General features: G+C 41.3%; 2 protein-coding genes across 4 annotated transcripts in view; both read right to left on the reverse strand.

Annotated features, from left to right (window-relative positions):
- Window positions 1-20,409, reverse strand: part of pak5 (p21 protein (Cdc42/Rac)-activated kinase 5) — a 114,055-nt gene that overhangs the window by 71,376 nt on the left and 22,270 nt on the right. Inside the window, exon 1 of one of the 3 annotated variants that reach the window (XM_076873722.1) lies at window positions 10,840-11,053. The exons of 1 other annotated variant lie outside the window; for it this stretch is intronic. Coding sequence is in view for 1 of the 2 variants with exons in the window: in XM_004542142.6 (XP_004542199.1) it covers window positions 3,973-4,027 (55 nt within the window). In the remaining variant the exon portion in view is untranslated. Of the gene's footprint in view, window positions 1-3,972; window positions 4,407-10,839; window positions 11,054-20,409 lie in introns of those variants that run through there. One more of the 3 variants, XM_004542142.6, reaches the window with a different exon arrangement.
- LOC112436041 (uncharacterized) lies at window positions 15,693-19,290 on the reverse strand. The gene has a single exon (XM_076873720.1). It carries the CDS (start codon window positions 19,222-19,224, stop codon window positions 16,105-16,107), a length of 3,120 nt encoding a protein of 1,039 aa, XP_076729835.1. The 5' UTR covers window positions 19,225-19,290; the 3' UTR covers window positions 15,693-16,104.

Here is a 20,409-nt window from a genome sequence, read left to right on the forward strand (position 1 = left end):
GAAAAGAATATACCCGTGTAATAAAACATAACTTGTCATATTCGTCATGATCTGATCAGGACTAAACATTTAACCACAACTGTGACCCGAGTGTGAGAGCAATACAAGTACATGTGCATACCACAACTAACAAATGACTCCTTGCAGTAAACACCTGCATATTAAGAAAGCGTCTATCACAGAGGTACATCTGGAAAGATTGCTCGTTGTCTTTCAGCTAGCTTGATTCACAAAACCAAACAATTTAAACGCAGGTATCCCCCGATAAAGAACTAACGATGCTCAATCTTTATCTTTTCCATTTTGTGCTGAGCTACAAATCTCTTATGTAAGGAGGATGTGTCAGCAACCCTTTCCAATTTTGGCCGATGTCCACTTAAACCTCCACAAATCAAGCCAAGGTTCTAACCTTGTTGCTATTTTTGGGGCAGGTACACTAAGTGGCTACATTAAGAAGTGATGCAGTACCGACATGCAGACGTTATGTCCACTGGAAATGACATTCACAAAATACATTTAATGAAGACAACGTCAAGGATGAAGCTGAAACACGGCTCCTGTCAGAGGAAGTCTTCTGCCATCACTGCAGGACAGCACACAGTGACTAAACCGAGGATGATCGCAGACTTGCACTGAATCATCAGCTGACAAATGCAGTAAGCGAAGCTCTTGTTACCTTAGAGCAACATGCAAACAAAAACACATCCTATAACGCCACATCCAACTAAGAACCACAGCGGAAGTACTAATCAGACTGGTCAGTGTGTGTGGGTGTGCTCGTCCAGTTATTTGGGTGCCCCAGCCACTCTCCATGCATCTCCAGGTGTCCAACTCTCTCTTACCAGACTGTCACATTGCTGTGAGAGACTGCATTTATGCAGATCTCTTTAAGGTTTCACCACAGCATTTTAGTCAGGTTGAAGTCTGGACCAATGCAACACCTTGATCGTGTTATTTTTCAGTGATTCCATTGAAGATTTGCTGCTGTGTTTGTCTTTATTGTCCTGGTTGCATTATCCAATTTAAGCCGAGCTTTAGCTGTTAGACAGATCGCCTCACCTTTGACTCTAGAATACTTTGGTATACAAATTCATGATTGACTCAAAGGGCCCAGGTCCTGTTGCTGCAAAGCCCAAATCATCACCTCTCCACCACCATGCTCGGCAGTTAGTATGAGGTGATTGAGCAACTAAGCAAACCTAAGCTGTGCTGCCATGTTTTTTTTTTTAAAGGAAAAAAAAGAGGCTTTCTCCTGGTAACCCTCCCAAACAAAGGCTTCTTGTCTATTTTTTCTAACTTTAATGCCATTAACTTCAACATTTAACATGCTAACTGACGCCCACAGAGTCTGAGATTGAGCTCTTGGGATCTTTGCAGTTTCTCAGAGCATTGCACGATCTGACATTGGGGTGACATTGCTTGCTACAGACAAGCAAACTGATGATGATGATCATTTGATTAGCATCACGTGGCTGTTACATACACTTCCTTTTTTTCACAAGACTAATCCTGTGAAAAGTTTATTTTTCAAATGATTGTATGCAGCTCTTAGTCCTTGTTTGACAAGAAAATAGTGGTTAATGAGAACCAAGCTAATTTATAGACACTGAACCAAACAACAAGCTAAACAGCTAGCGCTTTTAAATCAGCTAGCAAGCTAGCTAGTTTGTTTTATCTGTCTGAGGGTAACTGAAACCAATTTTTATTTTTAAATAGGTGTGTAGTGGTAAATCCAGCAGTGTTATCAATATGAACAAAATCTATTACAGTAAACGGCTTTAGCTAAACAAGAGGGATATTTTAATCAAGCTTTCATTTCACAAAATGTCTTCTTCTTTCCTTCTTGTACTGGGTAAGCAACCCATAGTGAAGGTGGAAACCCATGACCTAGATGGTGCTTCTCGGGAATAAGATTACTAAAGGCTAGTAGGACTTAAGTCGTCTAGGCCAAGCTCAGCAGTAAGGAGACACAACAACACATGCAGACAGACACACATAAACACAGCACTGAACGTGTGTTAGACAGCAGATGGAGACACATGTTCATGTACTCGCCCAGCCCAAACGTACTCCTGCAGAGCTTTTAGCAGCTTCTTTCTCACAACAGTCACAAAACAAGTTCAGACTGAGATGTACTTGAAGCGTAGAGCCCACTGGGAATTGCTGCCACGCAGAAGCCAGAGGAACTACTTACTGCACAACTTCTCCAGGCTGCCGTGCGAGCACCTCTTGAGCTGTAATTTATGGGCGGATTGTAAAGCACTTTGAGAAGTTCCACACTAATGCCTGCAAGGTTAGCCCGCCAAAGAGTAACAATGTCACTCTGATGAAAAACTGCACCTGGTAATATATGGCAGAGATTAGAGATTTGCAGCACCGTCATTCCAGCTGTGCTGAACTGCAGTGAGCTGTGACTGCGTGTGTGGTGAGCGGCCTCGATCGGATTTTTCACTGCACTGCACAGAAGGGTAAAGCAGTTTACTCAAACAGCTAATGAAGCTATAATAAAGCATCCTGCCTCTTTATGTCCACTGTAACTCAACGCAAGAGTATGGCTGAAAACAACTGGTAATAAGCAGAGTACTGTTTGCAATGCAAACACTGATTTCTTTTAGAAGCTACACAACTACTAAAAGCTAAGCACACAAACACTACTGCATACAAAGAGATAGTTTAGGATGCTGATGCAAACTGTTTACCTTTATATCTGAGTGTGTTGTATTCATTTGTATTGCATACCGTTTAATCTGTCAAAGCAATGTCATTTGATGTTACGAGAAGCATTACATAACATTTAACATCCTCTACACACAAAAAAGGGAGATGCTCAGCCATCCAAATGCTCATGCAAATGCATTCAAATGTATTAACAATTAGCCTTCAATGTCATTTAATGGGATTCACAGTAACCACACACACACGCTATATACACCAACACACTTAAATGGGCTACTGGTCCCAGGGCAGAGATCCTGACTCCCAGGCTGATTTGTCTCCAAACCATCTGTCACCATCTGAGCCTCCACAGGCATTTCCCCTTCTGTACAACAACACCTCAACAGACACACACACTGCAGTGAACCGGAGAGTCTGCACGTGTGTGTGTGTGTGTCAGTATTCGTGTTGTCTGTGTCTTGTATACACGCTGTATCTATTTTTGGTTCCTAAGCGCATGCTTTAATGTTCTGTGGCAACAGAGTGTATTCATCATGTTTTCCAAAGAGCGCATTAATTTTCTGTCCTTTAGATTGTAATTTAGAAGCATAATTCGGTATCGAGACGCAGAGCATTCACTCATGCACTAAATATGCAAATACATTTCATACATAATTTAAAACGCAACATGAAAAAGGACACAAATGCCTTCTGATAAACAAGCTGAGGGAGGGGCAATGCTCTCTACTTTGTTCCTACAGAGAATAGGAGGAACTCCTAATTTAATTAAAAGGTCAACAGGTTCAGAGTGAAAGCCTAAGCCCGGTTTGCCATTTGTGTTCAAGAAATTACCAGTGTTTCTGTTTAGATTTACTTGAAGTGGTGGCAAATGAGCAAAGTGAGAAGCAAATGTGTCCCTGCATCCTCACAGGTAGTCTTTGTTCCCCCTCTTCCTCCTTCCTCTTTTGTCCTGCCCTGCTCTGTTGTCTGCTGTTCACTTCTCTCTCATTTGCATTCACTTGTTCTCTCTTCGCCCTGTTCCTTCAGATGATTTAATTGGCTCCAAAAACTGTTTACACAGACATGCATTTCACCTTCCGTTCCCGAAAGATGTGTTTCGTTGAGTGGTAAACAACTCGGTCTGATGGAGAGGCTTTTTAAAAAAATGTTATCATTTGCAAACTGTTCACAACAGTTTGTAAGATTCCTCTCTCAAATGAGGTTTAAAGATTTGGGGAGCAATGGGAAGCTCCAGCTCTGATTATAAATATACCTTTTGTCAAATTACACACAGACTGTGTGAATCAGAGGTCTTACCTGGCAACAAACTGACGGTCTCTTTCAGCCAATCAAAGCTCTCTGGGTAGGCCATAATGAGGCAGACAATTAAGTGCTCCTCAGATGTTTCGCTTTGATGTCAAATTACACTCCTGACAAATCCATTATGCGCCTCAATTTTCTTTGCACAAAAACCACTAAACAGCGAGTCCACCTCTCCAGTTGTAAGCTGATGATTCCCCCCCGGTGGAGCGATGCTTCTGAGAAGTCATCGAATTGACAAATCAGGTCACATCCGGGACCCTCTGCGTTCTCTGGCGAACTGTTACTAGTAATGCTACCCTGCCTGTATGCTCTGATAACTCCCAATGTGAGATGCACAGGACACGAAAAGTGCCTACGCCAGCAGACCGGGCCGAGGCACGGCCAGACAGCTTAAGCCTGGATCCATCCCATTTTACGTTTATTGTTTGTCTAACTGGGTTTGACCGGCCACGTCCCAAACTGAGCTGCCCCTGACCTTCACTGTCCTCCTCCTACTTACGTGTCCATCAACAGAAGCACAAAAACAACAGAGCGTGAGTGTCCTCTGCGTTCCCACAATCCACAGGATGGTGTTTGTGTGCTGGTCGCTTTGGCCAACACACACACACATACAAAACTGTCTCCCACCGATGCCAGCGTGTGCGGATATCAACGTTTGTGTCAAGAGCTGCATCGCCAGGCGGCCTATCACTGCCTCTTTCACACGACAAGTCACAGGGAGGAAGACAGAGAGTGTGACGGAGGAGATAAGATGGAAGAAAGAGAGAAAAAAAAACAGCTGGTCCAGTCAGAGACTGTGACAGTCTGGCCGTTTGCCGACGCAAAGGGGACATTGAGCGGTGGCAGCCGCGGACAGGCCTTGTGCTGAGGGCAAACAGTCTCACAGAAGCAGTGCCAGGCTGTCAGGATAACACTGTACAGCATTTTTCCCTTACAGAGAGAGAGAAAGAGGGGATGGGAAATGACACCTATGCAAGGCAGCAAGCCAAATACAAATAAAATATTGAATGCACTGTTGTTTTCAAATAATGCCAATATGAAAAAAGGTAGCCTGAGCAAAAGCCAAGGGCTGAAAGAAATCTGCAAGTTTAGTATATCTAATGTATACTCGTGGAGTGCAAGGCTGATGATACGGTACATTTCAGGCTTGAGCAGAGATTGCTGCTGGTTGTGCTGCACATGGATGTGGAGTATATCTGAATGCATTACTGAAAAACTGAATTGGAGGCACAAGGAAAGCAATGAACTTCCATCTGAAAGAACATTCATTTTTAGCAGGTACTCATTGGTATGTGTTTTAATAGTCAGGAAATGAGACACAAGAAATGTGTTTCTGCAGACAAATTTAACTGTAAGCATTTTGTGTCATGTTACATCAAGAATTCAAGGTCCGCTTCTTCCTGAAGACCTGAAACAAATATTACAGGATACATTTTTTCCTTCAAAGTAGTGAACTCTGACAGTTTGGAGTTCTTTTTGGTTAATCACTTGGGAAGAAAGGAAACAAATTATGTATGACATTTATCTGTGTTCTCATGATAAATGAGGACTGTTTTTACTTTACCAGTTACTGCTGCAACCCAACCCGTGTTAAAAGAGCTCAAAGTTTGAAGGCAAGCCTTGTCATGTTCCAGTTTGCGTTGCACATTTCATAGTTCACCTCTGCCTGCCAATAAATTTGCCAGTGTTTGCAGACAAGTTGGGGTCTTCCAGATTGCTAGCTTGCAACCTGCTAGCAACCAAAAGCACAAAGCACGAGGAGGTCTTTTTGGTGCAGCGCCACAAACCTCTCTACATCCAATTTCACACATGTGAGTGCCAGAAACCTCCATCAACCACTCACCAACTTTTTGTGGAATCCACCAGATGGTTGCAAGATGGTCTCCAATCATGTAAATGGGGCTTAGCTATAAATACTTATCATTAAATAAATTTGGCTTATTTTGCAAAACATCAGCTTTTCATCTGATTGACTGATTGTGAATCATTAAATCCGGATGTAATGATGTATGTAATTTTTCTAACTGATTTATCAGTCTTATAGATGTCAGTATGTCAGGCCGTTCATCTTGCAGTTTTCTGTGGCATTCTCAAAGTGAAGTATTGTCCCACTTCCCTTGACAACCACAGACCAATAAAATCAAATGCTAAATGTCAAGTACTGTTAGGGCAACAGTTTGAAATTATTTGCAGTCACTGGCTCTTAACATTCGAAGAACAAAACACTCAAACCTTAAATGGTCAATTTTAAGCAATGGTCTAATTTTTGGAGTTCATGCAATAAAAAACGATATCAGTTTTTTTCCTTTGTTCAAAAGGGAAAATTTGTTGTTATACAAAAATAATTATATAAATTATGAATAATTGTGTTTATCATGTGGTTTGTCACTATTAAAACACTGGTTAGATTAAGGAAAGACTGTGAATTTAATTCCATATCCTAAATCTACATCTTATATACGCAGTCGCACATGGAGATGGCAACATAAGCAGAGACGGTTAAAATGATGGCATTTCACGGCTAAGTACCACACTCTTTAAGAGCATCAATACCCTCCACATGTCTAATGAGCGGGTACATCGTAGCTGTCACAATACAGATGCAGCGTGATGCTTGACGCAATCACAATCACTGCAAATGACAGAAACATTTGCGAAAGGGAGCTATCCAGGTCAGCTGCTTTCTTCAGGTCTCTCACCGATCTCTCACTATCAAGGGAAAGGATCAGCTAAAGTTGTTATCTCATCGTGGTGTAACATAATAGATGGATACAGCAAAGAAGGGTGACTCTGGGAGGTACCGAGAGATCAGGAGAGTTATCTAAATGAGATCTTTGCAGTCCTGAGGACAGAAGACTGCATATCACTGCCTGAGAAAGCGCGTGTGCAGATGTGTAACCATGTCTATATGTATATATGTGTATAGCTGTGTTTTCTCCCTTTAAAAGCACATTAAAGTAGAAGGCTGACCCCAAACTAAATCTCTTATAATAGTCATTGAAAAGAAGAGACATGATGTGAATCGAAGATGAAATCTCACAAAAAAATTACAACCTTTTAATATTACTGCTTTATGAAGAACCAATCAATACAAATGTTCTTGTATAAACCAGCTGAACATGACTACCCAGAGCTTTTGCATGCCATTTGAGAGAAAAGGATGCTGTTAACTGGGGACTGACTGACTGATCTGTGCATTTAGGACCACTTTTTCAGGTCCAGGTCTTCTGCTGCAAGCTCAGTAGATTATTAGATCCTCTTCCCCAGCCCCAACCTCCAACTCCTCCTTAAGCATTTCCAGGGAAGGTCGGATACAGTATCCCTCCAGTGTGCACCAGAGCTGCTTTCAGTTAGCCCAGAATACCATCAGACAATGTGAAGGAGCCATACTTCCACCTTCAAATATCAATGCTCCTAACTTTTAAACTAAACCCAGGCACCACTACAACTCATCCTTTTGATAATACATATATTTAGTTTATGACCACAGGTTGATTATTAAGTCATAAAACTCATTCGGATGTTAGCTCTTCTCAATATGCACAATATAACTCTATCTGTTGATCTAACAATTCATCTTACTCCAGAGCAAGTATATAATTACATTTTTTATCCCTCCGCTGATATCGGTCATCATACAAACAATTAATCTTATTTTACTGCACAGCAGCGTTGCACTAAACATGATTTTATTGCAGCCCACTGCTGATTTGTGATGGGCATCAGACATAGTGGTGTCTTCGAAAAGTGGGAAGCATGATTACGCATCACATCTGCTGCTGCTGCTTCAGCTGTTGACTGTTTTAATAAACAAGACAAATCTTCAGGCCAAACATGAATGTATTACGAGAGCTGGATTATGTCACCCCTACTCAGCCTTTCATGCTAATTTTATCCCATCCCAGGGGTCAACTGAGGTATTACAACCTTTAACCAAACATATATTCAAAGCAATATAATAAATTACTTTAATACTGTATTGAAAAATATATTTAATTATTTTTTACAATAAATAAAGAGGTCTGTAAAGCTGTTGAGTTTTGATCTTTACATTATTATTTTTTTCCTCACCAAGAATCCGGTTCTTATTATTTATTATAGCACATGAAGCCAAACTAAAAGCATCCGACCATCATTTCAGTGAATCCTGGGCATTCATTTTTCAATGTTTTACATTGACTGATTTTACATTTTGACAGCCTCCACTTTAGGTAAACACAACACAGGTACAGTCAACTATCGGACAAAGCTGCATCGTTTCCTTGCATCCAACTCCTTTGTCTGAGTCCAGGCTTCAAAAACATGCAGCTCTCTAACACATCTATTCAGAATGAATTTGCAGGGATTGAGATGTGGAGCAATAACACACTGACACGAGAAAAAAAACAAGCTCCACTGTGAAAAAAAAAACCCACACTCATAATATTGGATTCCTTAGCCAATAAGCAAAGGTAGATAAAGTGCTGCTTCTTATCTGAACCTGTACACTGATAAAGAATGAAGGAATAACCATTATTCAGCCCTGCCATCGACACTATCAAGCACGTGAAAGGAAGGCTATGCCATATGGTATTAGTTTCAGTGCCCCAGGGCTAACATCTGTATGCAGATAGCATCCACATCTAGAATGAAGAGACAAATGTTTCTTTTTTTCCGAGACTGAAGCAGCCTTTTTGTAGGCCTGCCATTTCACTGAGAAGCAGTCAGACATAAAGAGAATGACTGGCAACACTGCAGGGCACTCTGTGACTCTCTGGTTATTTGTTTATGTTAGCATCTGGTTGTCTGTGTCATGTCATGTGTGTGCACGTGTGTGTGTGCAGATTTCAGAGATGGTCAGCTATGGTTGTGTCCAAGAAGCCACAGATATAGTGGATAAATAAAGAGCAGTTATGACAGATGTAATTACAGAGGGTGCGATTACAATGAATGCCTTCTGGTGAAGCAATGTAGTTGTGCAATTCTTTGAATAAGCACTGCACATCCCCCCTGGTGTCAAGATCTGTTAACAGAACAGAGCGTTTCTATTACCAGCCTGCATTGTATGGAGTATTTACTCACAGTGCAAATGTATCCAGCGCCCTCTGTTAGGTGTCACTATTATTTGCTCCAGTGAACACTGATTTTAAGCATTGAAATACTGACTGGAGCTATGAGCCCCACCCCAACTAGCCCTACTCTGTAAATCAAGAGTCAGGCTCAGCGAGAAATCAGAATTATCAGCATCCAAAAGCTCAAGAAAAATCACAGACCTACTGAAGCACTCAAGTGGAATAATCTGAAATCTCAATCTCTTGGTCATTGCTTTGCAACTGTGGAGACCAGTGTTGGGTAAGTTACTTTAAAATAGTAACTTAGTTACATTACTAGTTACTTCTCTCAAAAGTAACTCAGTTACTTCAAGTTACTCGTTACTTTCAAAGTAACTAGTTACTAGGGAAAGTAACTTTGTCTTTACTCAGAATTCTCTTGTTAATGTGTTGCTTCCATAACTTTGCCAATCTTCTAGCTTGCTTACTTGCCACAAGTGCACTGTGCCACCTACCAATAGAAAGAAAAAGATAATGTGCATATTTCCACGAGAGAAATCCCACGCCTGGACCGTCATTGACTGCTGCCATGATTCTAGCCTACGTCACAGTGTCATCTGCGCCTTTTACATCCAACACAAAAACTGCAGTCGTGGTGCTTTCGATTGTACTCAGAACTCGGAAATTCTGCCTTCCGAATAGGAAGATGTAGGCAACACCAGACTGCAGATGAGCTGCATACAGAGCTGGACTGGGACAAAAAAATCATCCCGGGCATTTTGACTAGAGACTGGCCCACCATTATAGGAAAAATCATAAAGCCTTTGAATGAAAACAAACACTGTTGTGACAGTGATGTACACTGTTTTGATGGTATATATGCATCAATCTATCAATCGTTTGTTGTAAGATTCAGATAATTATTTTTTAAAAGCTAGACATTTTAAATGAGAATAAGAAAGAAAAGTATTTCTTTGTGCCCCCCTTTCCCTGTTAATGCCCTACCTGCCCCCCTGGCAACACTTTGCTAGACCCGCCCCTGCACAGTTACCAGCTGTCAGCTACTTAGAAAAGGATCCTGGGGTTATTTGTCTCTCAGAAACAGCTCATAACTTCCCTTCAACTCATTCATGTCACCTAAAAGGTAAACCTGTTTCTCCATCACCTGTTCAGCTCTGATGATCCAGTAAGGACATCTCCTGGTTTCATCTTCATGTTTCCCTCTCACCAGATAACCAAACCATATCATGACCAGCAGCTTTTTTTACAGCTGTGGCTCCAGCAAACATCAGCTGATACTAGAAATTAATATTAAATAAATTCTAACAACAGCTGATCAAGCTTAAACGTGCTGCTGTTGTTTAGCGCGACATCCGCTGGTTTCCTCTTTCTGCGCAAAGTGGGCGATAAACACACAAGAGAGAAAAGACGATCAGCTGATCACTGATCAGTTTTCATGATTGAAGTAGAAACGGGAGAGGGAGGGGGGAGAATGAGAGAAGAGGCAGCTGTGCAGCGTAAAGACACAGAGTAACTCCAGCTTTGTGCCTTTTTCATTGTAGCTGAAGTCCGGGACAAACTGTTCCTTTTCACCTCAATAAGAAACGCGTAATATTTTCTCTGAATACCAGACGGGACGGTTGGCAACTCTAATAACTTATGAACAAAATAAAGTTAAACATCATTAACTTCATAGCACCCACCCAGCTGTATAGAAACTCCGTCATGCTAGCTAGCACGCAGTACGGAAAAAGTCAGAATAACGAAAATAAACTCCACCTAAACTTGGTTCATATCTGACCCAGAGAGACTGCAGGTCATAACTTCTTACCTGAAGTTCAGTTCACACTTGGACCGGCGGCCGCCTCGGGTCTCTTTTCCTTCTGCGTCCCTTTTCCTTCATCCACCTGCTGGCCTCCACCACTTGCTAATGTTACTGAATCTGTGGAAGCTCCGCGATAGCCACCACACGAAGTAACGAGTAACGACCCTATCTAAATCCCAGTAACGAGTAACGCGTTCCTGATTTTGGCATAATAACTAGTTACCGTGCTCGTTACCACAATAATAACGTAGTTACTGTAACGCGTTACTTAATAACGCGTTAGTCCCAACACTGGTGGAGACCAAACACTTTGCTTAGCTAAGAGTGCACAACCTAACCAGAAGCCTCCAGGCGTGACCTAACATAACTAGGATTTAACTTTTCAAGTGAACACATAGTGAATATAATGGTTAAATAATAGTTATGTGTTGTGTTGTTGCTGAAATGGAAAAAGGATGATTTTCTGATTTTGTCCTATATGCAGAAAAAAAGCCGGTTTAACCTACTTTTTTCCTAAAGGAAGGGCTTTGAGGCTCCTCTTTTATAAAGATTATTTAGAACACAAAAGGATCATTAATTTTCACTAATATTACATTTATGTAATCTTAAGACATGACTTGAATCAGAAATAATGGTTACTATAAAAATAACTCTCTAGATTATTGTGAAATAAGTCCATAGTCATCTATGATTGATGTCACTTGGAACCCAGAGCTCCCCACCATTAAAACCTGTGTACTTCCTGTTGGTGGTTTTCTGTGTTAAAAGCACTTTGTTCTTTGATAGCCTCCTTCTTTCCACCCCATTATCTGCTGAAGCACGTTAAACCCCCAACTTAATCGTTTATTATTGAAAGCTCGGCAAGAAGCCTTCCCTCCTGGTGTTATGGGAAAATGGTTAAGGCTGAGATGTAAAAGACGTAGGGTTACGCATTTAGCCAGCTACCGAACTGCATGGAAGCTACACTTCATGGGCTGTGCTTTAAAATGGGCGACCCATCGTCTATATATGTGAGTCTGAGGATATGAAAATAGGCATATTTGTGTGTGTAACGGTTGTCATGGTGCTTAAAAAGCAGGCAACAAATGAACTGGAAAAAAACAAAAGATTGTGATATTATTAGAAGCATTGTTCACATTCAGGGTACATCATACATACAACATCAACGTTGTGCTGCTATGTCTGTCACGTATACGGCACATGCACGGTGACAGCAACCATTCAGACTTTTTTGTTTTTGACACAGTGGGCATGAATTTTTTAAGAATAATTGATTTTAGGCACAAGTAGATAAAAGGCTTCTCATTTCTATCCGGCTGCTGTTGATTCTGACAAATGTCGTTAGCAAAATCCATCAACTGTAGCAAATTAAGCTAACACGATCTTGCAAAATTGCTCAAAAAAGCTTTTTCCTGCCAACTTTTTAATATTTCAAGCTCGTTTGACTTAAAAGGGGAACAGTGTAACAAGTTCTTAAGTATGCATACAATGGCCACATACAGACATCGCACTGTTGAGCTATTAGTCTTTGTAGTTTAAGTGCAAAGAGGAGTGTTTACAGCAGTGGTTCCCAAACTTTTTTTGCTAGGCTCCCCTTTGTTTTACAAGAAAAATGTTCGCCCCCATCCCCTCCGCGTGCACGCATGCACAAACACATCCTCCAACCACACACACCCATATTTTGCTCCATTGCGGTTTCTTTCACACCTCAAACATTTAGTGAACAATTAAGCAAATACAAGTAATCTGCAATAAATTACAGGTAGTAATAAAATAAACTACTAACTCTTTTACGCTATGTCCACACCTACACGGGGATTTTTGAAAACGCAGCTGTTTCATCCACACGTAAACGGCGTTTCGAATCACCGAAAACTGAGATTTTTTAAAACTCCTTTTTTCGCGTTCATGTGTGGACGAGGAATACAGAGTTCGTCACGCAACGTCAAAGGTATGTGCCTTTTTTCACGTCACGCTGTGCGCCACGTTATTGTTTACATGAGATGAATTGCAGAATGGCAGGTAGTAGAGCAGGGCGATATGGCCAAAAATATTTATCACGATATATATTTGAAAATTTGCAATAACGATATAACCGACGATATAATTGATGCGAGACAAAATACAACTCCACAACATTACTAGCGCAAAAAGACAACCTTCCATTTATTTTCACTTAAGAAGCTGGTTTTTATGTACATTAAAGCTTTATAAAAATGTAACAGTGCAAATGCAAATTCCTTGCTGAAAGTTTAACCAAAAGGCATTTCCAGTAGAAATGGGCTGACATATCCTGAGCATAACCATGTATAATATCCACTGAAGTTAAAAAGAGGTGCTTTGCAACATTAAACTGCAGTGTGCAGTACGCATTTTTCGGACCATAAGGTGCACGGCATTATAAGGCACATTAAGCGAAACAAAGCAGTCAGATAAATCAAACTTTATTAAACTCATTCTTCTTGCTTCCTCCACTTCTGTACCATTCATTCATTAATGTTGAATTCTCTGGCAGCTGCTCTATTCCCATGTTGTTGCAGTATATTAATGACTAACCTCGTATTGTGGATGGATTATCTCAGTTGTTCTCCTGACTGAAGTTTGGTCCGTTTACAGCATCCTGCCATGCGATTGCATTTGTCTCTAACCATGAAGAACCTTCACGTTAACTTTTATAAGTGGAAAAGTGTTAGTGTTCGTCCTCCAGCTTCACTGTTTATGTTATGCTAACATAGCTGTGTCGCTAGCGATCACGTAGCACATCGTTATATACCAGCTAGCCCAACTTCAGTAACCCTACAAACGTCACTGCTGTTTAGTTTCCTGTCTTCATTTATGTTGGAAGTGATAGCAGAGCTGTACGTTTGAATATTTTCAGAAATCTCTCAGTCAGAACATGCTATATAATGCTTAGGTAACTAGCGAAACTAGCGAGCTAACTTCCGCTAGCTTCCTGCTAACTTCTAACTCCGTTAAATGTAATAACTTTTGTTTTCATGGATGCCTGGAAGTTAAACTTTATAGTTACACCTGGTAAAGCAGCAATGCTGATCGTTTTATTAAAGATGAAAGAATTTAGACAGTTTTTAACTCTAAGTGATGCTGCAGTGTTCGTTTGACCTGAAGAATACGGAGTTTAGGACCCAGATTACTCCCAGATTTAAGAGCATCTTAGTCCGACAAATACGACAATAACAACGGCCGCTTGCATGTTCTGCAAAAAATGTGCTTTGTTGTGTATCTGACGGACAAACACCAAACCAGTTCCACATCACGGAAGTTGCACCATTTTTACAAACCAATTCTGGTTCATCTGTTTCACTCAACAATCGGCCATGTGCGTATGAAAACAAAGGCACTCCCATTCTATCGCGATATTTCATTTTCCTATCGTTGCCTAACATTATACCGGTATTACCGTGAACGGTATAATATGGCCCAGCCCTAGCAGGTAGTCAGATTAACAGTATTTTGTCTCTATCTTCAGGTTTTACACGCTTACATATACACACGCTGTCCCTCTATTTACAAAGTCAGAGGCGTCACTGTGTAATTATTTTACATGTAGTTGTTTCTTTCCTGTGTAATAATATTCAACATTGCTATCAATACATTTTTCAAAAAATGCCTCTCTGTGCAAAATGGGTCTAAAAACATAAACAGCTGTGGGATCCTGTTTGTCCATGATTTAGACAGGGGGAACAAATCGTGGCAGGATCAGCCTGATGTTATTTGTATCCCGCTGTAACTTTACTGTATAAAGAGCTAACATCTCCAAAATGTCAGGAGCAGTTAGTCATTACAACAAGTGTTTGTCAACTGTTACGGTCGCTGACCTCTAGTGGCTCTCCCTTTGTAGAAGAGGTTTTTTTTCTCCTTTTCTTGTGTTGCAGGTCTGCCTCATGAGCCACAGCTGAGGTGTGTTCCAGCTCGTCAGCCACGGCATATAGTCTGCCATCCTAAACTGCCACACCCCTGCCACTTCCCCCATTTTTGCCAGAGCTGTGAGATGTAGTGTTTTGGGCAGCGGGCCTTAGTGTGTATGTGTGAAGTAAAGTAGTTTTGGGCAATAAATCACGTTTAATAACATCTATTCTCCAGTAGCTCATGTGTTCTCTTTCACTTTGTGTTACCCCTCACTCCAGTCAACACTTCGTTTTTAAGTGGGGCGTAACATCAACTAAAAATCAAGAATGTGGGATACTGTTTGTCCGTGATTTGGAGAGCCCAGCGCTGCTCCCGACGAAGGGAAAACCAATTCTGCAGGGAGACCTACCTCGGCACCTGTGCAGGTTAAACCAAAGGGCAGATATGCTTCACCATATTTTCTAGTCTTTGGCTTAGAATGAAGTTGGTTTGGAAATATATTCAGCGATGCTTCATCCCCTGCTTTACGTTTGTGTAGGCGCCCCGTGCTAGCAGTGTCCAAGCATTGTTTTTGTTTTTTTTCCCTTTTCATACCCCCCCCCCCCCAGGGGGCGGGCCCCACACTTTGGGAAGGTCTGGTTTAGAGTGCTTGGATATAGCCTGCTGGGACAAGCAAATCAGAGGTTAAGCACTGTTTTCACCTTAGACAAGAAAAGCAGCTTTTATAAAATAGCATTTACAAACATACTAGTTTTCTTTAGAGAGTAAAAATTATTTCTATTTGCACAAATAAAGGAATTATTTCAGAAAAAAACAAAAATTACCAGGGTCAATATTATTACCCCAGCAAAACACTCAATTTTTTCTTGAGCCACGACACAAACCGCTGCTGTGCAATCATGTGCTTTAACTATGTGATGCTCAAAGCTCACAATTCAAGTTAAAAACCTGTCTCTATCCATCTAGTATTAAATCTTTCTGGGAAACAAGTATGTATATTATGCACACACACAAACACACATGCAGCTATTACCTATTTCTTGTTTTTATACCTAAGATGAATTATTGTTGAATGAAGACATTTTTCAAACAAATGTAAAATGTGGGCAATTGTGTTTATTGGGTAAAGGAAAAGGCAGAAGGGGGGGGGGAAAGGATAGAAAGAATGAAAGAGAGAGATGAGAGAAAACCCCAACAATCCCCTCTGAGCAAGCACCAGGCGACAGTGGATAGGAAAAACTCCTTTTAAAGTGAAAGAAACCTAAAGGAGAAACCTATGGCAGAACCAGGCTCAGGAGGGGGCAGTCAACTGCCGGGACTGGTCGGGGGGTGAGGGTGAAAAAAGAAAAAGGAGGGCGGGGAAGGGGGGAAATGAAGATGGAATAGAGGTGGAGGAAGACGAGGTTACATCAGGTGAGAAGCAGCAGTGCCCCTCCTCCAGAACCAGTGGAAGCGTTTTTTCTTCTTTTTCAGATACTCTTCCACCAGCACTTTTTTCTCAATGATGAGGGTTTTAAGCTCATCGATTGTTTCTGCGTTTTCTTTATCAAGTTTGTTGCATCTTTTCACCATGTCTTCTAATTGTTCTTGTTTTTCTTTAAGCTTGTCTTTCAGTTCTTTAACTGTTGCCTCCTCTATTCGCTTTGCCTTGTGCACATCTGTGTGCATGTCTTCCAGCTGCTGGTTTCTCTTCTGGATTTCTTGAAGTCTACACTGCAGGTCTTTATGTGTTTTCTGTTGTTCTTGCTTTTGCGCCTGGATTTCAGTGTTTTTGTACTTCAAGGTCTTAGAAAGTTCCTCAAGTTCGGTATTTTTTCTCAGCATCTCATTGATGCTACTCTGCATCGCTGAGCATTGTTTTTCCAGGTTTTTCTTTTCTTCTTCCAGTACAGTTGATTTGTACTTTGTTTCGTTATACAATTCTTGGAGTGCTTGATTATTCCTCTGGAGATTAAGTTTTTCTTCTTCCTGTTGTATTTTCTGTTGGTCTTTTTCTTGAAGAAGCTCTTTATTTCCGTGCGCTTTTTTATCAAGCCTGATTTGGAGCGATCTGTGTTTTTCCTCCATCTCGTCAAGCTTGGAGTCCATTTCCTTCTGTTTCATTTCCATTTGCTTCTTGTCTTGAAGCAACTGTTGACTTTTGTGCAGAGTTTTATCATGTTTCACCTGCAGCGCTTTGTATTTTTCCTCCATGGCTTGGAGTTTGCTCTGCAGGTCTCTCTGCTCTACGGGCTCTTGTTTCTTGCCTTGGTGGATCTCCTTATTTCTCTCCAGAGCTTCATCGAGTATTACTTGCAAGCCTTCATTTTGTTTCTCGATGTTCCTCAGCTTGCAAGCCATTTCTTCCTGTTGTATTTTCTGTTGGTCTTTTTCTTGAAGAAGCTCTTTATTTCCGTGCGCTTTTTTATCAAGCCTGATTTGGAGCGATCTGTGTTTTTCCTCCATCTCGTCAAGCTTGGAGTCCATTTCCTTCTGTTTCATTTCCATTTGCTTCTTGTCTTGAAGCAACTGTTGACTTTTGCGCAGAGTTTTATCATGTTTCACCTGCAGCGCTTTGTATTTTTCCTCCATGGCTTGGAGTTTGCTCTGCAGGTCTCTCTGCTCTACGGGCTCTTGTTTCTTGCCTTGGTGGATCTCCTTATTTCTCTCCAGAGCTTCATCGAGTATTACTTGCAAGCCTTCATTTTGTTTCTCGATGTTCCTCAGCTTGCAAGCCATTTCTTCCTGTTGTATTCTCTGTTGGTCTTTCTCGTGAAGCAACTCTTTATTTTTGAGCAGTGTTTCCTCGAGAGTTATTTGGAGCATTTTGCATTTTTCCTCCAAGACTTCAAGCTTGTGGTCCGTTTCTTTCTCAAGCATTCCTTGTTGCTCTCTCTCTTGAATGAACTCTTTATTTCCGTGCGCTTTTTTCTCAAGCCTGACTTGAAGCAATCTGTGTTTTTCCTCCATCTCGTCAAGCTTGGAGTCCATTTCTTTCTGTTTCATTTCCAGTTTCTTCTTGTCTTGAAGCAACTGTTGACTTTTGTGCAGAGTTTTGTCATGTTTCACCTGCAGTGCTTTGTATTTTTCCTCCATGGCTTGGAGTTTGCTCTGCAGGTGTCTCTGCTCTATGGGCTCTTGTTTCTTTTCTTGGAGGATCTCCTTATTTCTCTCCAGAGCTTCATCAAGCATTACTTGCAAGCCTTCATTCTGTTTCTCAGTGTTCCTCAGCTTGCAATCCATTTCTTCCTTTTTTATTTTCTGTTGGTCTATCTTGTGCAGAAACTCTTTATTTCTCTCCAGAGCTTCATCAAGCATCACTTGCAAGCCTTCATTCTGTTTCTTGATGTGCCTCAGCTTGCAATCCATTTCTTCCTTTTGTATTGTCTGTTGGTCTTTCTCGTGCAGAAACTCTTTATTTCTCTCCAGAGCTTCATCAAGCATCACTTGCAAGCCTTCATTTTGTTTCTCGATGTTCCTCAGCTTGCAATCCATTTCCTCCTGATGTATTTTCTGTTGGTCTTTTTCTTGAAGCAGCTCTTTATTTTTGAGCAGTGTTTCCTCAAGAGTTATTTGCAGCATTTTCAGTTTTTCCTCCAAGACTTCAAGCTGGGAGTCTGTTTCTTTCTCCAGCATTTCTTGTTGCTCTCTCTCTTGAATGAACTCTTTATTTCTGTGCACTGTTTTCTCAAGCTTGATTTGGAGCAATCTGTGTTTTTCCTCCATCTCGTCAAGCTTGGAGTCCATTTCCTTCTGTTTCATTTCCATTTGCTTCTTGTCTTGAAGCAACTGTTGACTTTTGTGCAGAGTTTTCTCATGTTTCACCTGCAGCGCTTTGTATTTTTCCTCCATGGCTTGGAGTTTGCTCTGCATGTCTCTCTGCTGTGTGGACTGTTGCTTCTCTTCTTGGTGGAGTTCCTTCAGTTTTTCCAGAGCTTCGTCAAGCTTCTCTTGGAGCTCCTGATTCTTCTTGACCATGTTTTCCTGTTTTATGCTCTCTTTTTTCTCCTTTTGGAGCAGATCTTTATTTTTTTCCAGAGCTCCATCAAGCTTTTCTTGGAGCTCCTCATTCTTCTTGAGCATTTTATCCCCTTTAATGCTCTCTTTTTTCTCATTTTGGAGCAGATCTTTAATTTTTTCTAGAGCTTCATCAAGCTTTTCTTGGAGCTCGTGATTCTTCTTATCTTGGAGAGCCCATTGTTTCTCCTCAATAATACCTTCCCTTTCCTGAAGCTGGTAGGATAATTTTTCTAATTCAGCGCTCTTTCTCTCATTTTCTTCTGTCAGGATCTTAATCTTTTCTCTGTTCATGAGATTTTCCTTCTCCATTTCTTCCAATCGCTTTTCCTCTAATTCCACCTGTTCATCCCAAGGAAGAGAGCTGATGTAAGGGTCTAGGGACTCATACCATGGAATAGAGCTGGGGTCAGCTTCTTGTCTTTCTTGCTCTTTCTGAGACATGTTGGAGTCTGTATACCGTGAGTACGAAAAGGGTCCAAATGTTTGAAAATGCTTTACTGGTGAACGTCTGAATGCTGCTAACATAAGTGCTGCAAATAACGGACTGAAAGTTGTACCTCCTCACCCCTATTTATGGATTCAGAAGCCTGTGACATCACAATACCATAAGCCAATGAGGTTGTCACATGACATTCTAGAATGAGGTCATGTTTTTGTATGAATTTTTTAAATAACATCAACATTCCGTAAGCCAATGAGGTTCTTACATGACTTTTGAATGAGGATAATTATTTTGTGTTAATCGACATAGCCTGCTGCAGCTCAGAGCTCGTGAGCTCAAACGATCCTCCAACCTCAGCCTCCCGGTAGCTTGGATTACAGGCACGCGCCACCGCACCCGGCGAGAAGCAGCTACGTTAACAGGGCTTTTAACTATGTCTGAGGTGACATCATGACACTAACCTGCTGCCCATCATTAGCAAAGTTGTAATGATGGGCAGCAAAGATGAGGAATGAGTGGTGCACAATTGTTATATGCAAGTTTTTAGAAAGCTCGTGGTTAACCCAAGAGTATTTTGTCACAATATCAAGAAGAGTAAAGCTTCAATGTCAAGAATAGATAGGAATATAGGGAATTATATATTTTTATTTAAAGACAGGACTCACATGTTTTCATTTCTAGTCTTTAACATCCCCAGGCTTCTACCTTTCTACCTATAAAACCCGAGAGCAGCCAAATGGCTGGTAGGCTTTTAGCTAAGCTTTAGCTTCAGCCAAGTGGAAGCTAAATTGGCTAGTCATTCATATGTAAATTAGGTTGTTACCTGGGAATTCTGGAGGGAGGGGAGTGGGGGGGTGTGATTGAGGGGGTGGGGGAGCTGCTGATGCATTCTCAATCATCCAGGGAAATAAATCTCCAAAAGTCACCAACTTGGAGTGTTTCAGTTTGCCATCTTAGGGAGAAATCAACACACATGGGTGTATGTCCTTTGTTGCTGAGCTCTGTTCTAGGATGCCCTCTGGACCCAGTGGAGGTGGTGAGTGACAGGAGAACGGCGGCTAAGCTGTCATCCCTGATGGACAACATCTCCCACCCCATGCAGCAGACTGTGACAGCACTGAGCAGCTCCTTCAGTGGGAGACTGCGGCACCCACGGTGTGGGACGGAGAGATTTCGCAGGTCTTTCCTCCCCACTGCTGTCAGACTCCATAATAAAGACTTTAACTGATCAAGCACACACATCCATACATATGCAATAATACTAAGTG

The sequence above is a fragment of the Maylandia zebra genome, linkage group LG15 (genome assembly GCF_041146795.1).
Source record: "Maylandia zebra isolate NMK-2024a linkage group LG15, Mzebra_GT3a, whole genome shotgun sequence".
Classification (NCBI taxonomy): Eukaryota; Metazoa; Chordata; class Actinopteri; order Cichliformes; family Cichlidae; genus Maylandia; species Maylandia zebra.

What these genes read in the sequence shown, in the direction of transcription:
- LOC112436041 (XM_076873720.1), bottom strand. Translation starts at nt 19,224, where the DNA reads ATGTTAGCAGCATTCAGACGTTCACCAGTAAAGCATTTTCAAACATTT.